General features: G+C 42.6%; 1 protein-coding gene across 1 annotated transcript in view; it reads right to left on the bottom strand.

Moving 5' to 3' along the window:
- The window catches only part of LOC142583242 (uncharacterized), a 51636-nt gene that overhangs the window by 13779 nt on the left and 18814 nt on the right, over positions 1–19043 (bottom strand). Inside the window, exon 6 of the mRNA XM_075693635.1 lies at positions 15054–15105. Coding sequence (XP_075549750.1) covers positions 15054–15105 — 52 coding nt within the window. The remainder of the gene's footprint in view (positions 1–15053; positions 15106–19043) is intronic.

Genomic DNA, 19043 nt, shown 5'->3' with positions numbered 1-19043 from the left:
AGCAAATACTCAAGCATCTATGTTCCGAATCTTCTTACAAACACACTTTACACATATTATTAAAATTTGCAGCACAGCTCTAATAAGAAGTGTTTCAAGATGTAGGCAAAATGTTTTGTATATTTTCATCAGTGCATCTCCAAGTGTATGCGAGGCATGCATTACTTTAATTGCTTCATTATTATCCCTGTGATAGTGCACCAGATAATGGAAAACAGACGTTTATAATACAGAAGCCGTTTAGTTGAGCGGATCGACGTACAGTTGGAAAGAAAAACTATGGGGTTTTACGTGCCAAAACCACTTTCTGATTATGAGGCACACCATAGTGGAGGACTCCGGAAATTTCGACCACCTGGGGTTCTTTAACGTGAACCTAAATCTAAGCACACGGGTGTTTTCGCATTCCGCCCCCATCGAAATGTGGCCGCCATGGCCGGGATTCGATCCAGTCACCTCGTGCTCGGCAGTCCAACACTATAGCCACTGAGCAACCACGGCGGGTGGTACAGTTGGGAATGGCATTACATTTAGGTACGAAATACAAGTGTGACATGTTTTTCGCAGAACTCAGACTCGAGAATAATTTCTTTCATTTACACCCCCATAAAAAGGCCCAAGAACGCAGTTACATTCTTTTTTTTTTTTTTAGTTAAACAAATTCTGGCGTTTTATGTCTGGCGATACGATTACGAGGCATCCTGTTCAGTGGCTACCACCTGGGGCTTTTTAATGTGCACCTACGCAGAAGTACACCAGTGTTTTTTCATTTCATTCCCATCGAATCCGCTAGACCTGGTTTCAACCCGTGAGCTCGAATTTAGCAGTGCAACACGCCATATCCAATATGTGGCCATTAATTAGGCTACTGTGCCACTTGTTTTCTTTCTTTTTTGTTGTTAAGCATGAACTGCACAAAAAATTTCACACTGATTACGGGCCAAACATTAGCATATATAATGGCTACCTAAAACTGTTTTCGGTGCCCGAGGTCCGACCGCAATAAAAGAACCCTACCAATTACTCCGCATTCTGTTACACGAGGAAGACAGAAACATGAATGGAATGTTGCACCACAGTTTACTTTTTTTTTTTTTTCTACAAGAATACTTCCCATAAATCTTAATACAGGGTGCCAAATGGGGCAGATATATTTATTTGTTTGAAGCAGCAAGCAGGAAATTTACACGTTTTTCCATCTGCGTTTTGCAAGTCCTACTGATGGAAAACTATATGCGCAAAAATACAGTACACACTAGAGATACATGCTGCTTGAAGAACAAGAAAAATATTCGTTCTCTAAAGGAAACTGCACAATAACATAGTAGAATGAAAGCCGACACTGCGGCCGCAATGCATGCGTAATTACTGACGGGCATTTAAAAAAATTAATCGAAATAAAGAAGAGAAAGAACGGCATCTATTCCTAAGGCATAAATACATGTCATATGCAATTATAAACACCATTTGATCGGTCTGAAGGCATGTACCAGCGCGCGAAGTAGTATGAATGGCCCTTCCGAGAAGCACTGCCAGCAGTTTTCAATGGCGCAACCTTGATGCGGCCCAACCCACTTCGATCGCAGAAGGAACAGTGCTTCAAGACTGGACACAAAAGAGGAACCACACACACACTACGCTAACTAACAACTGCATGTTTATTGTTTTGCTCAGCCTTTTATACTGAGCAAAAAGGCAGTATCAACAAGACCATGACCACCTTGAAGCTCTATTCTTTCTGTGATAATGAACCAACTAGCCCGTCAGTCAATTCTTGCCAACTTCAATCGCAGTGCCGCCACAGTATTTTTCGTTGTTGCGCACCTCACTGCAAGTAATGCGCCACCCCAGCCGCTCGTCCCAGCCCAACCTTATTCTAGTACTCTAGCCACGAGGCAAGTGCACGGTAAGTTACCGCGTGCGAGCAACATGAAGCATGCTTCATTGGTGTGTCTTTTCAACTTTTGTTCGGTAGACCATGGTCAAAGTACGTATATACTAGGCAGAACTGTACAGTTGCGTACTGAAATTTAAAGCAGTGCTTCCGACTGCTATTTGTGGTACATTTGTTTGCCTTGCAAAGCGCTTATAGAAATGTCCTGAGGGCAACATTTTAGTAGTTCATTTTTCAGACATGTTTGTATCGCTTGGTTTCTAGCGCTCCTCTTCAAGTGTCCAGAGATATTTTTCACTTGTAATGCTTATCTCCAAGTCTCCAGCAGCATTATGTTTTTGGCACTTTCGTTGTGTGGGAAGCTGTCTGGACAAGTTGCCTATCAAGATGAATATTCCATCTCAGGATTCTGCTTGTGCGGATCTTCTTTGAGTACATATTGTTACGTGTGAAAAGACACAGACGAAAAAGGCTATTTACAGGCTATTTACACTGGAGCCAGACAGCCAGGCCAACCCTCGCTCGCGCTAAGGGCAGCGACCAACTTCGTCGTTCTCACGGTGGCCCGTCTTTTGAGCATCGCTCGATAATATCGTCATAATATTTTTTTAAAAAAATAGCTAGAAAGCACTGACTTTTTATCTTGAATCTCGTGGCCCCAGAAGCAGGTGCTGGCAGGCAGCCCTTTTGATCATTCATCAGTATGTGATATTATAACCTCCTACTAATCACTTTTAATCTTTTTAAATATAACTGTGGCATTGTGACTGCTAGTCATTTTCTGAGTGTTAACCCTCTTTCTCATTACTTTTGCTTTAGTTAAGTTGAATTTTCAAGAATTTTTAACTGAAATTCTTTGTTGTTGTTTTCTTTTTTATATATCCACATTTACCCTGTTTGTGTACAACTAGAACTAGCAATGAATATTTTCATACATGTGCCTGGCTGGGTGCCAATCATCCTTGCCATAAAGCTTTATCAACTGTATTATTAAACAGTAATGTTGATATGACATTGCGAGTCTCACTTGTGTGCTTTACCTAGTGCTTACTGAACTAACTTTTTTTCATGTAGCCATAGCAGGATTTGTAATAGTTCATAATGATCAAAATACAGATCTACGATTTAAAAAAAATTAAATTATGGGGTTTAAAGTACCAAAACCACTTTCTGATTGTGAGGCACGCCATAGTGGAGGACTCCGGAAATTTTGACCACCTGGGGGTTCTTTGACGTGCACCTAAATCTAAGTACATGGGTGTTTTCGCATTTCCCCCCCATCTAAATGCAGCCGCCGTGACCGGGATTCAATCCTGTGCCCTCATGCTCAGCAGCCCAACACCATAGCCACTAAGCAACCACGAAGGGTATAATTTACTCATATGTTCAAAAAACTGTGCTCGAAACAAGTGATATCAATGCTTCAATGTTTTTCATCTATTTAATAAGTCAATAAAATATCACATGAACTTTAGAACTATATCAATTAGAAACATGCAAAGCTGTGCGCGCCGCTGATATGAAAAATGTAAAGGCCATGAAATGAACAAGTTGAGGACAAATATGTTAATAAAACTTGTCAGTCAAGAACCTTGTTTACATTTTTGTACATATGCAACGGCCAGGGAAAAATCTCAATGACGCTGTCATTTGTTCCAATGTACTGCGCAGGAGCAGCTGTCACCGATCATGTATTGTAATTGCACCGAAATTATTGTCGCAACAGAGAGCACACATAAGAAGCAAGAGTTCTGCGAAACATACGAGGGTGGTTATGCAAATAAAAGTGAGGCGTGCAGACAGGACACAAGAGTAGAGAAGTGGACAACACGAACACCGACTATCAACTGAAGGGAGCACTGAGGCGAAAAAAGAAAGAAGACACAAAACTCATCTGCGCATGCTCAGGAATGGTAACACCACGTGTCACTCGAGCACATGTGCCGGTCTACGTGAGAGATAACTGTTAAGGCACTTAATCTCTTCCTTATGTAAGGTAATCGAAGGCTGACTCACGCACGCACTTCCACCATTATAGATACGCCATGCCTCTACCATAAGACGCGTATCTTCATTCTTATGCCTGTACAATATCGCGCACTCATCTAACTCTGGCGTGCAGTTACAATCTCGGCAATGTAGCGAAAGATTAGAAGGCGATCCACCGGTTAACGACCTTTTATGTTCCATTAGCCTCTGATTGATACACCGTCCCGTTTGCCCTACGTAGAACTGGCCACAGCTAAGGGGAATGTTATACACCACACCCCTATGACAGTCAGTAAAACTGTTGTTCTTATTGCGCTTTACTGGACAAATATCTGTTCGTTTTTTGCCTTTTACCCGCTCCTTTTTATTCTGTACGGCAGCGCATATCTTACCTAGCTTATTGGGAGCAGTGAAAGCAACATTAACATCATATCTACTAGCAACTTTTTAAGCCTGTGTGACACTGAATGAATATACGGAATAGCCACTACTCTTTTTTTGCTATTACTGCTTTCTATAATCACGTCCGTCCCTCTCGAAACCGACTTCTTTAGGCGCTCAGCCACAGTGGCCACCGCTACACTAGGATAACCTGCTTCTAATAGGCGCCGGACCTGCGCATTAAAACTGGCGCTCATTTTGTGCATGCAGGATCTGGTGAAGGAAGACTTAAGGCACGACATGGCAATTCCGTTTTTTACCAATTTAGAATGCTTGGATTGAAAGTTTAGCAACGGCTTCGAAGATCTTGGGGAGTACTGCCAACAAACATGATTTTGTTCGAAGATCAAGAAAATGTCAAGAAACTGAATTCTGAACTGAAACTGAAACTGAACAGTACTCCCCAAGATCTTCGAAGCCGTTGCTAAATTTTCAATCCAAGCATTCTAAATTAGTAAAAAACGAAGTCATCATCATCATTATGATACCGGATCAGATGAGTCAAGGCAGCACTGAACTTCTCCATCTTCTGGCGGTGGTTCAAAATCTTGGGCATCCATTGAACACATGTGAGCCGATAACCGGGATGTTCATGTATCATGGTGTGAACCGAACCTTGATTGATGTTCACACGCTCTGCCTGTTCATCGATGCTTATCCTCTGTTCTTGTCTAATCAGCTCATCAACCTTTGCAATTGTGTTGCGGGAGATTGCATGGTAGTTTTGGCCCGCTCTGGGATTGTCTTTGCAACTTTCATGTCCTTCTTTGAACCGTTTCCTTCAACGCTTCACAGTGGCCAATGATATGCTATGTTCAATGTACACGGCAGCCAGACGGCAACAAATTTCTTTTTTGGAAACGCCTTCAGCTGTCAAAAACCTCACGACACCACGCTGTTTAACTCTTGGAGCGTCCATTATGCCGCACAACCATGTTCAACCCAGCGTATGAGAGCATTAAAGAACATCTATCCTCACACCTGTGTGTCACTTTTGAAATGAGAGATGCCTGTGTGCTACATGCATGGCTCGCACATAATGAACCAAACCATTATTGCGTGGGGTAGTTTGGCTCACTTACATCTGACTAGCCCTCGTACATTAGAAATGCGAAGATACAGCTTGATAAAGGGCAAAAAAGTGCACTGGAAACAAAGTTCACTGCACTTATACACAAGACTACACAACAAGATATTTAGATATACAGTGAAAGCTCATTAATTCGAACTTCAATAATTCGAATTTATGGATAATTCGAACTGTACGATTTGGTCCGGCCAAGCTCCATAGAAGTCTATGTATAAAAAAGTCTGTTAATTCGAACGCGAGAGGTTCCCTCACGGATAATTCGAACTACACTCGCCTGGCACACGGCCAGAGAAACGCGCCTACTGCCTACACACAAGGCTGTATTGCCTCCGAAACGGAGAGAACGGCGAGAGAAGGCAAAATCGGAAAAAAATCTAACCGGCGCGGGGCCAGCCAGAAGGCAGCGGCGGCTGCCACCTCTCCGTTCTACGTAACCTCCGAGAGCAAATCTTGTACAGCTGCTAATGTTGTGCGGAGATGGCACGGCAAGCGCCAAAACACAGCGAATCAAGTACATCGCTGCTGCGCTTGCAATCAAAAACCAACGAATCAGGGCCTTCGCCACCTTCACATGTTCAGCGTCTTTGTCTCGGCAGTCTTCATCGGTGGTCCACCTCTGTTTTCAGCTTAGGAGGTATCGGCCGTCGTGATTCATTGTGATAGTGTTAAGCCTCGGCTAAAGTTCCTTTCGGTGGAAATCGGTGGTGTGGCACAGTCGGACCCAGAGCTTCGACTTGAAGATGGCGTGTGCCCGCAGCACACGCCATCACTTTCCGACGCGCCAAATTTCTGACATGCCCTACTGCTTCCAAATCGCAGTGTACTGTTGCTCTCTTTCACTTTCGTTAGTTCGAACTTTCGTTAATTTGAACTGAAGCGGCTTACCCTAGCGGTTCGAATTAACGAGCTTTTACTGTACTTATAAGTCTCCAATAAATCTACGTGTCTAAGAAAAAGTAACTGTATACTATAATGCATATAACAAGGCAAATAAACATGTTGCGCAACCACAGATTCACAGATCACAGCACTGCCTCCCTCAACTCCCCCTGATGTATCCCGCACGACAGGAGGCGGCGCATTTCCTGCCTACTTTTCTCCCTTGCGCACACAAGACCGAGTCACCATCGTCGGCTCACCCAAGCCACACCCCCCTCCCCCCGCCCTTACGCTTTCACTCGCACACACAGCATGTGGCGCGCAGTCACGATGTTACCGCTCGTGGACTTTATACGGAACATGAGGGCGACGGCAGGAATGCGCCTGGAGCGTCCATATAATTGCTACCACAGTAATGTAATAAGAGTATCTGGCAACTGAAGCACCCCGTGGCCCATTACTTGCCGCAAAAGAAGAAGTAACAAAATAGAACTTTCACCACACGACAATTCACTGCGCCGCAACAATGTCACTTGTTTCTTTTGTGGGCCGGGGGCACGGAAATAAATAAACGCAAAGGAAAGCATGTTGGCCACAACTGAATGCCTACTTTGGGCACCTGTTGTGGCTACCAAAGGAATATCGAAGAAAACATGAGACGCTTGGTCTACAGAGAAACAGACGCATACTGCTCGGTATCTTCGGCAAGACAAAATTTTCCAGAGAGGTTGCACTCAAGCGAACGCGTTGCAACCTGTCAAGGCCCGCAGTAATGGTGGCACGCGACCACTGTTTCTTTTTCTCGTCTGCTAGCTAGAAAGCGTCAAAAACTGCCAGGCGAAAATCCACTCGGCCACAGAAAAATGAATGCACACTGAAGTGCGCCGAGCGGTGGTCGGGACAACACGAGAAAAGCGCATGCACTCTGGCTGGCTCTGGCAGCCTGCGGGTAGCGAGAACAACCAAATTGAAGAGGCTCAACATGTCCTCGCGAATAAAAGTCAAAGTAGAAAAATGAATCAGAACCTCTGCTGGCTTTAGTGTTTTGACATGAATGCCCTGGTGCAGGTGAAAAAAAAATGTTGATATTCTTTTCTGTGACATGACGGCAAAAATGAACCACCACAATGCCTCGTCTCATCAGACTTCACTGCGTGCTTTGTCAACTTGTCTAATAGTGTGCTGATTTGGCTTGTCTAATTGTATGGTCTGATGTAAGACTAAAAATGTCAATGCACCTTTGTCATCAAATGTTTATAACAACATTAAACCCACAAAGTTCCGGAACTTAAAATCTAAAGCACAACTTTGGGGATGTCAATGCACCTTTCGCATCAAAAGTTGTAGAACTTCCATACCCATAAAATTTCGGAATTAAAATCCATGCGATCCGTCGATTCTGCAGTCACCGTGAGATGCCACAACGAGCCCGCTCAATAGGGACTTTTAGCGGTGCTACGGAAAGTAGGGATACGGTACGGTAAGTGCGTAATACCGTACCGGTCGAGGATTGCGCATGCGCGAACTTTACCGTACGGAATGACTTTCCGTACGGCATACTAGACGGTAAGCAGTCGGTAAGGCTCGGCTGGCACCGTCTGTCGCGAGCCGAGCTGCACCAAGCCAAAACAGTGAGAAGCTGATGTCGGCCACAGAGTCCACGTCTCGCATACTTTTTTTACCATAATACCAAGGCAACAGGTTACTTTAAATCATCTTCTGCGGAGCGACGAAATGACAAGTAAACAGTGGCATAAAAAAAAACCAGGTAGGTGGCGCCATCTAGTGATGCAGAGTTTACTTGGGACGCAGAGATTTTATTGCAGTAACTAACTATATTCTACTTATCTGCCGGTGTAAAGTGTCAGCAGCGCTGCAATTTACAAGAAACAAACCCTTTTTTATGTATTCATTAGATAAGAACATCTATGTAACAAAAGGTTTCACGTGTTGCAGGACGAAGTGTCACAAGATGTCGCTACCGGCCTTGTGACTGGCGTCTAAGTTTGCCGTAGCCGGGCACTTCTGTAAAAAATAATGCGCGTATGGACAAGCTAAAGCTTTCTAAAAGTATTCGTCAAAATGAATATTTCGCGCTCAACGCATAATTATTGCATTCTGCAAAGCCCCAATGTTAGCCGCTATCATCATTATCACGGCACACGCAGCTAAAACGTCTTCGGTCATCGCGGTATGTTAGTACGGAACGGTAATACCGTACCGTATACCGCACTTACCGTATCGTAATATGGCACTGCTAAAACTCTCTAATATCAGAACGCCCTTGAAACTTTGTGCTCAGATGGGGCTCCTTGCTATAGGTGACTCCCGGTGCATAGGCGTTGCCGCAGAATCCCAGACAGATTTCGCAATGTTCATGCTGAAATGTATTTTCGAGCGTGAAAAAGACATTCTAGACAAAATCTAGCATGATTTCGGGTGCCGGGGGTTGCTTTGGCCAGCAGTGCATGGACAGCACGAAAAAATTTCAGGGGGGGGGGGGGGGCTATAGCCCCACAAGCTCCCACCCTTTGGCTACACCCCTGCGCAGATAGGAATGGCACTGCAACAGCGGGGTGAGAATACAAGCTTCAAACAAAATACAGGTTACATAATCGCACTAGGACAGGCAGCCCTGCATTCCACACCGAACCCACATGATGTGTATAATGATGGCTGGCCGACGCCGCACATTGTGTGTTCAGTTATGCTTCGGCCACACACTCTGCTGTTCGCATTTCATTTATATTTAATAGTACATCTGCTGTGGCACTTGCAGGTAAGCAGCTCATTATAGCGCGAACAGGAAAGCTCCATTAGATGTTCTATGAACCTCCTGTATACCTAAAAGGAACGTCTATTAGAGGTCACTTATGTACAGCTGCGACATCCTTTCAACGTTACAGCAACGTGATCTAGATGGGACTTAGATTATCCGTAGTACATATTTGTAATGTTGTTTGGAGAAATATAGATATCTATAGGATATGTGTAATGTCTAAAACATGATGTTCCATGGACATCTATTGGACATAAATGGTTCACTGGGTATAAGTGGGTGCAACTGTATCTTGAACCTCTAATGACATAGAGAACAGAAAAGATGCCAAGTTGAAATGACCCTAATCTCTGTCCTGTATAGGCGAGATGCTAAAGAATATTGCTAAAGTGAACCTAAATTTTCTGTTTAAAGCCGCTTTGTTTAGTGAATAAGGCATCTGTGTGGGAACAAAAAATTTTTTTGCTAAACTTTCTTAGCCATGCCGTATGCATTAGCATTCTGGTTTCTTTCCTTGTAATACAAGTTTGCTTTCCCGAGTTTGCTTTCCTGCAAGAAAAGATGCCCAATTATCAATTTCACATAAATTGCTGAAAGCTGCCATAGTAGGGATTTCGTGAACACCTTAAGATATTCTCACTTCAAAATCGGTGTGGATGCAACTCTATGTGACTGACAAACAAAAAGAAACTAGAGTTGTGTCAAAGGTCCCCCTATAAAGGTTAAACTCCTTATTTATACAGTCAGCCAAAAGCATAACAAGTACATGCACAGGCCTATGAAACATACAAGAAAAAATAATATTACAATCAAAGGTTATCAAGTGTCGAGTTCAGTACATGCAAAGAAACTGATGCACTGGCTCCTAAAGCTGGTGATTTGCCAGGCGGGAGGTATTGTTGGTTGAAAGATCTACTCATGGATGCCGCAGCAGTCAACATATGCTGGAGAAGTTTACAAATGTCACAGATGGCACTATATGTCCACTTCAAAATCTGTTTTATCTTTTTTCAGATTTTGTTATTATTTGTAGAAGTTTTCATGCACATTCGGACACCTATGTGACAAATCAGCACAGTGGGTGCATTTCCCATGTCAGATTCCACCAAACTCTTACAAACAAAATCCGTTGTGGCAGTGCAAAGCATAGGTCGGCCAAATTAACAGAGCTCACTCAGTCTTACTAACAAAATATATTTGCTTATGGTTTACTTGGACTCAGACTCACTAGTATTCTACTCAGCCAGGCTCACTCAGACTCAGACTTGCATAAATTCTACTCAGCCGAAGTCATTTGGACTCAGACTCGCCAAAAAACGGTTCAGTTTGGGATCAACGTGCTCCAATTTCTCTTTGGTTTACTTCCGGTTCCTACAAGTTAAAAAAAAATATGACAGCGTAGTTCACTTTACCTAGTCTCATGGCAGCACGTTGACCAGAGCTATCGACTCGTAGATATGTTTGGCTAGTTATGTCAGAAGGAGGCAGCAATGAACTACCTGAAATATGGGAGACTGCAAATGATGTTCTTACATGGATGATAATTAATGAAATTTCATGTTACGCAGGCACAGCATGGTTATGCATAAAGGCAGCAATTTTAGCAGGCAGTGATATCGCTAGATCTAGAGTGTAGCATGTGCTGCGGTCCATCTCTAAGCTCCCTGTTTCTCGTGTTTGCTTTTATGGCAAAGCAGTTCTGAAGAATCCTACAAGGTGGAGAAAGGTTCATGAAAGGGAAAATTGTCCTCCACCCGAATGTAGCACTGTTATATAGTAATCCGTATAAAAAATCCAAACCATACAAAACAGCCTCAGACATATAAGCATGCTGATTTAGGTATTTGTAAAAGAAAAATCTTGACGGTCACAACCAAATTATAAGGTTTTCTTCTTTCATAAATGGTAAATTGTAATATAACGACATAATACTGCAAGCATTAAAAAAAAAAGACAACCATTCCATCTTCACAGAGTGGAATGGTTGTCATTATTGTGTTGCGAGTCTGGCGTCGTTGCTCGTTCGGAGGTGCCCGGGCTCGTGATTGTCGTTTTCACTCAGCATCACAAGAACGCTCTTCATCGGTGGTCGTTTCACGTTGGTGCCGTTTACATTCTCGTTGCTGTTCCCTCCGGCGCTCCTCGTACGCATGTTGTTCTTTGGGTGTACGAACTATACGTGTTCGCTCCATCGATAATGCAGCTGTTGAATGGCTCACAACCCCTTAATCAATGGCTCATACCGCCGTAGATGCGGCCTCCCAATTACGACGACAGAAGAGAAGTAAATTCTATGCTAGAGTGATCAGTGGCAATGAAGCCAGTTATGGAAGACGACGACACTCGCGCCATTGCTGATGATGAAAGTTTTTTGCACAACGGCGCCAGCTGTGGAAGACGACGACGAACGCACAAGCAGTGGCACTAGCGCATTTGCACAGTTGGCGCTGAGAATTTTTAAGTTCTTTTTGAAAAATTTGTACGAAACAGTTTTTCAAAAACATCTGTTCTTACCCGTGTGCCTGGGACCTCTTTGGGTCCCACATAGGACAAGAATAGTTCAAGGGCACGTTACAAGTTCCTGAGCCCACAGGGGTATATGCTACTGAGCTTGGACCCTTTCTGCACTATAACCAGGATCGGCCCACATGATGATTTTTTCTGTTGCCGGACGCCGAAAAAACTACGCAAGGTTAGTCATATACAGCTTTCGCTGTAAAATTGTGAATGTATACAAAAATTTTTGTAAACAGCATTATCAGTCTGATATAGAACACTTGCAAGGGATGACAAGCGACATATTCAAAGAAAAATGATGTAGTATTGAACATACAATAAACCACTTTATTTTTTCTGCATCACAATGCTCAGAAATCAATTATAAAATGAGCACACAGTTAAACCTCGTTATAAGGAAGTTGTATCTGACATGAAAATACCGTCACTACAGGGAAGTCGATCTGACTTTCAAAAGTGGCAAACTAGAAACCAGATGCATATTTTGTATATTTTTTTTACTTTCAGTGCTTATACTAAAAACAGCAGATCATTACTTTCGTATTACGTTCATGTTCCTTGAAGTGCTTCTTTGAAGTTTCACATAAGAATTCTCAAAAATTGTCTGAGAAATTATTACTGCTGTACATCCATTCAAAACACCAGTGATCAGGCTATAATTTTGTGTATCGCAGTATATGCTGTGACTACAACGTGCTGAAATAAAATGTTAAAACATAATAACACCAGAAATGAGCACATTTCTAACGGTAATGAAAGAGTTGTTTTGTGTGGTTCGAGGCTAATTGAGTGTTCAAAACTAATCAAAATTAGCAAGATTCGATGATTACGACATCAATAAGCAGTATGGCCAAATTTTAATTCCTGCACAGTTAGCTGCAGCCTTGCATGAGCAGACGATAGTCATTTTCTTTCGAAAGTACGCAATTCGTATTGAAATTCCAAAAGCAGCTTTTCGCTTACTACAGCCTGTTTAGTAAACTGCATCAATAAATATACGCAGTAACAGTAGGAACAAGTGCACTGACCCAAACACCCTTCTTGATCGATGTCAGCTATCAGCCAATAGCAGCCGTCTATGGGAATTTTGCATGACAACATAAACAAGCTGCCGGCAGCTTCGCAACGGGTGAGGAGAAGGCCTCGTTTGAAAAAAGATTTGGAAAAAAGTGACTTCATGCTCCGCTTGGGAGCTCCACGTGCTGCGCGCGACTGTGAAATATGGCTGAGCTGTGACAGCAGCGTATGCCATCCCTGGACTGTGTTTTTTCACCAAGCTCGAGGGGTGCTTCGGAACCCTTTAAGTTCACATTCAACAAGCCTCATTAATTTCAGCGCAGTGCATTTCAAGCAAAATTATTTCTCTGTTGCCTTGTATACTCATATTAGAGCTCCTAAGGTAAAGATTCCTCTTAACAGCATTTTATTTTGTATGTTTTCATAGGCCTGTTCAAGTAATTGTGATACATTTCATTGAACAGTAAACTTCCATTAACTCTACCCTGACGAGACTGACGAAATAGATCAAGCAATACGGCGGGTCGAATTAAACAAGATGCTGAAAAACTGCTAAAACACACCACTGATTCATTTGACAGAATTTTTCCAATTCTAACATGCCCACGAATCAAATGCATGCCCATTTTATATGCGTTCAATATAGAAAACTAATTTAGAAATGACAATAAAGCTTCTGAACAAAGTAGAAATCTAACGCGCACCCGATTTCTATAGCACGAAAATGGGCAAGGGTCTAATATGTGTTGCACAATAGGGGCAGGTTTCTTAAAAGTTAGCTTCGCTGCACATTTTTTTAAAGTCGGGTTTTCCCTTCAGTCAGCTTCCCCTTTTTTTCTTTCGTTTCTTTTCTTTCTTGCCGGCTACAATTTCTTTCTGAAACGAAATTGTTACCAATTCAGAAAATTATCTCGAAGTGTGCCTGTAGAGCAAAGCAGCGCCTAGTACACTACCTAGTACTAAGTTGCTGGCGAGATCGGGAGCCAAGATACGAGGGCATTTCGCAAGTAAACAGCACACACCGAACAACTGAACAAGGCTGCTCGCTTGGCGAGCACAATTTCCCTTCATACCTAAGGCGTTGAGTACACCAACTGTATTTAATTACGAGCGACCTAAGTGTAGAGTTCTAGTCATGTTGGCAAAAATAGGCGTTCTTCGACAAGCTCGGACTGGACCTCAAGCGCCATCAGCCATGGCATCTGCCGAGCTAGGCCTACTGGCCCTATCACTGGCTGTCAGCGAAGCCGTCAGTGGACAACACACTTTCGTGAAGTGTTTTGTCACTCACAAAGGCTTAATTGTATTCACAGTGAAGCAGCATTGTGCAAAGCTGTTTATTTTGTATTTCTCAACGAGAATATGAAGTCTTGCGAGCATGCAAGCTGGAGCACTGAATCTGGGCAAAGTTTATGCGCCGCTCGCTCGCTCGCTAGGATGCACGTCCCGTGTGCCCTGGATCATCGCATGCCGGAGCATGCAGTGCCACACGTCGAATCGGACACCACATCGTACCACGTGTCTCCTGCTTTATGCGGCAAAACATACGAATGCCACGAAGGCGGTTTTAGTACCGTGTCCAATTGCACCATGCAGGCAATTTATGGCCAAATTGTCGTTTAAAAAGAAGAATAAAGAAAAAAATGTGCTTTTTAGAATCGGGAACTGTTATCGGACATTGTGAGCTACGGTTAGCGCTTGAAAATCTTCCTAGGGCAGGCCAAAAATGGCCGTTTTCAACAACAGATTTTGGCATGTGCTTAATGCATTCCCTGTTCCCTAAGCTCCGCCAAGACAGACGCTGCCACTAAAGGGGTCTCTATTAGGTTCACCATAGGGGTCAGGTGTGTGCGTGCTGACTGGTCAAGTTCGAATGGCAAAGGCCAATTTTAGGATCTAAATAACGAAAGCTGGGGCCCATTGCAATGTATAGCGTCATCTGGGACCTTTGGCCGGGACCAAATTAACCAAAACATCTAATTAGCGGAAGTCTACTGTATAAGTTGAACTGTTCCCTAAAAGAATGTTGCAGTTTCGCCCAAAAGGCAAAGCACCAATTGTGATAGCTATACGAAGTAAAGACAGTACTTTTATTGGCCTTATAAACTTGTAAACATTCCTAACTAACTAAATTAACAATGATATAATGCAGACATAGAAAGAAACAGACACACAGAGAAAATGCTGTCTCTGTGTGTCTGTTTCTTTCTATGTCTGCATTCAGTCGCGCTTACACATTCTATCATGGATTCAATCATTCTATCATGGGTTAGCAGCGCAACACCATAGCCACTAAGCCACTGCGGTGGGTTGCCTTTTTGTGTGCCTGCATCCTTGTTTGTGCTATGTTGTGCTATGCTATTAACGTTTTACGATGTTGCATTAACAAGTCCACACTGCAACGGCTGCTGGCTGGCAGAACACAGTACAGAAGAAATGGCACTTACATTTTTCAACTTTTCAGGAGTCATGGCAACCTGCTTAACTTGAGCAGGGAGTCTAGAAAAAAAAAGCAAACAAACATCAATCAGGCAATACATCTCATCCTTTAAACATAATATGCTGCCCTTTTAATTTATATTGCAAACAATAAAGGAATACTGCTTTATTATCTGACGACAAAAAGAAACACGGGAGACATTACATAATGGTAGCATGTTTTAAGACTTATCATATTCACGCAAGAGAAACACAAAATCACTACAGCTTAAACACTTGCCACATCTGCTGTTGCCGGTGCACTACCCACCGTTTGCATTTACCACTGCGACTAAGCAATGCTTACAAACAGTACAATCCAATAAAACATGTACATGGACAACGAAGTGAAAATGAGCATATAGTTCCTGAAATTTTGTAGTGAAGCTTACATATAGCACCTGGCTGCATAGCCAAGGTTGTCAGGTTTCACTACTTTACACCAAATTGCTCATTATACCTCTGGAGCTTGTAAGCTACAAAAAGTTAGGCTCCTCTTCTGCTTGACTATGTTAAGAATCAATATCAAATATGTACAAGTACCAAAATATTCAAGTAATAATTGGATTTTGCACAGTCATGTTTTGCACTATAACAGTAGCATGTAGTAAGCTTCTATTCACATTTCAGCATTAGGCAACGTTAAAATGTAAGATAAAGTCATAATCCGCAGGCTTCTTCACTACCCCTTTTCAAAGCTTGGCTACTTTCTTGGTTATCTTTTTTCTCCCTTTGGCCTGTTTTAGGGAATTTCATGGATACTTTTTGAGTTACCTGACAATCCCGACTCAACTAGACAGATGCATTTGCTGCTGCACACCCATGGCAAAACTCAACATGACTACAAGGGGCATTATAAATTCAGTCAACTTTCACAAATTCAACTTAAGAGCTCGTATGAATTCGCTGATTATCCGGAGGGTCAAATACACAAAACATAATGCCATCCAAACATTTCCATGATGTTATTTCTAAAAATAATCTGCAATCATCTGCTGCTGCAAGCCCTTGAATGAAAAAATGCGAAGCACCTCTTGAAGCACACTTCTTCAGCGCTGGGCTTGTGTAAGAAATGAGCTATGGTGTTGTTTTGCTAAGCTAAAACACATCTACAGTGACAGAATACTCAAGACGTTTACACCGTCATCACTACCACTTGTGCAGCAGCATCACTGTCACTTTTCATGACCTTTGGGCATTGCCTTGAGAGAGAGTCAAAGATCGGAACCTTCAGCAGAAGATAGCACTTCTTTAACAGAGCTGTGATCTTCGTATGCCATGCCTCTTTCACAGCGACTTGGGTCACTGGGTATATGCCACTCCACAAAGAACCTCTCTGATGCCAACTTAGGTCACTGTGTATAGGGGCATTCACTTTGTACTAAGTAATTACAATAGGGAACTTAGCATACTTACTTTGCCCCCCTACCATCAGAAGCAATTTTTACAGACAGTAAAATCCAATTATTCATGTAGGTCGGTTGTCCCATCACTTTATAAAATGAGGACTGTCGGCTGCACCCTTGCAAATTCAACTACACGGCCGAGGCCGAGCTTTCTTTCAGAATTGCACCCACATAAGTATGCTTTTTTATTTTTATTACATATCCCCTGCTTGGGTAGCTAGGATTGTCTTTCAGGCTTCGCAGCCACGTGGTGTGGCAGATGACGGTCGGCTGATCGCACTAAGCACTTATGGGTTACAGTTCCTTGCGATGCAAGTCGCCTACGGGACACACCTTGCATGCCTGCATTGCAGAGGAGGCTGTGACCAGGCGGTGCAAAACAAGTGTCACTTTCTGCCTTTTGCATCATCCCGTGGTTGTTGGGACAATCCAAGATAACATAATCATCTTTGAAAGCTCATACTTTGCTTTTTGTTATTTACTGGTCTGTCATCAGTGTTGCCATTTTGGCATTTTTGTTGCTAGATTTAGCAACTTTCTTGTCTGTTTAGCGACAAAACTTTCTATTTAGCGACTTGAATGAATAGCTGGTGACATTTTAGCTGCTTGTGAGCATGATGAAGGAACAGTGGCCTTCACACTGAAAGTCTTCCCATTGCGATTGTGCTTCACAGCACAGTGGTTATCAAAGACTTTACATTGTGCCCACAAAATTGATGTCTTTTTACACTTTACAAAACCAATTTGAACAGATTCAAACACTGCGGGTTCAGCAGTGTCACTACATGCATTTGATTGGTGGACGTTTCAAAGCATAGCAGTCAATTAACTTACTATTTAGAACACAGCAGGTGCATGAGATAGATCCACTGTATAGAAAAGCCAAGATATCCAAGCAGTTGAGCTCATTCAGACGCATTTGAACAAATCACTTCAATTTCCCACGGCTTTCAGAGCCATCAAAACTTCATGGCAGCTTTAGATCAAGGGCGGAAGTGTAGTATTTGACCTCTATAAAACGCTGCTAATAGTCATCATTGTGCTAACAACGTGGGGCCAAGTGCATTCCACAGAATTTAGCTCTGCCCCGGATATCAAAGCTGGAAACATTTAGGGATAATGTAGATTAAGTGCCTCACCATGCAAGGAAAACTAGGTTATTTGTGATCTTCTGAAAATTACAATTGGAAGATAAACACACAATTTAGGCTGTCATCATCCATTATGTAAATATGTCAATAAAGTAAAAGCTCTTATACCCTGCTGTTAAGTTCACTGTTTATCCATCACCTGCATAGACATTAGACAAACATGAAACATGTAGGTAAATGATTTACTTTGTGTTAACTCATATTAGAGTGTTTCAAAATGCCTATGTTACTTAAAATTCATTTGACCAGCTTTGCATTAAGATGTGGGTTCTCCTCTGCAGCCAGTTATTTTGTCATTTACTTTCACTTCCCTTTTATTATAGTTTCTACATTTGAAATAAATAAACAATTTCCCATATGCTTTCCTGGTTGTCATTGTCTGTTAGCTACATGCGGTTGTGACTTTCAAAAGACCGGGCCCCTCGGTTGCACTTCTCATTCATACGCACACATAATATACAATCGACTCTGTTACAACGGACGCTGATAATAAGACAAAAAATGTCCATTTTATCCGAAATCTGCAATATCCGAAATGCCTCACTCCCAAAACTTTGGTACAACATTACTGCAAAGAGTGAATGACGAACATCCAAAGTAAAAAACAAACGAAGAAAAAAGTTGTAGTTTCGCTTGAAAGGTAAAGCATCGATTGCAATAGCAAATTAGTAGACCGCTATGCAAAGTAAGGATAGTAGTGTTATCGGCCATATAAAGTTGTAAACATAGGCTTACTAACTAAATTAACAAGCACCCTGTTACGCGCACACAGGTAAACATGAACACATCTCACTCGATGACCGTGGAAAGTCGCTGTCAAAATGTTGGAGTGAGGAAGCGCGGCAGCATCAGCGAGCGAATTGACCTTCGTGCTGTCTCTCGCTTAAACGCGAACTACCGTATTTACTCGCATAATGATGGCACTTTTTTGTCAGGAAAATGCAAAATCAGGGGTGCGATCATTACGCGGGTTAAATTTCTCGCGAAAAGAAAAAAAAATTTTTTTTCGTTCCAAGTTTTCTGCGGGACACAAAGACAAAAATGGCAGCCGGCAGAGCAGGCTAAACGCGCCGAATGCGATTTTTTTTTCTTCTCGTGAGTACATTACGTGCATTGAAACAGTTTCTTCCGTATCAGTAATGAATAATATTGTTAATATCGGCAAGTCCGCGGCAATAACGTAGCCATGTCCACTTTGAGGGGACAGAAACAGATGAGCGCACTTAGCTGCCAGTGACATGGAAACACATGGCCGGCATGCTGCGGAAACTGCGGCATCTGTCTTCACTACTGTCCTAATGCGGCACATTTCCACTAAGGGTGGGCGAATATCTTAGCTGTGTTACAAGCGTCGGCGTATGAATAGGGTACACTTTTAACGTATCAGTGTAAATGTGGCTAC

This window comes from Dermacentor variabilis, chromosome 1, assembly GCF_050947875.1.
Source record: "Dermacentor variabilis isolate Ectoservices chromosome 1, ASM5094787v1, whole genome shotgun sequence".
NCBI lineage: Eukaryota > Metazoa > Arthropoda > Arachnida > Ixodida > Ixodidae > Dermacentor > Dermacentor variabilis.
The sequence above is the reverse complement of the archived record's forward strand: the minus strand, read 5'-3'. Positions and strand labels throughout refer to the sequence as shown.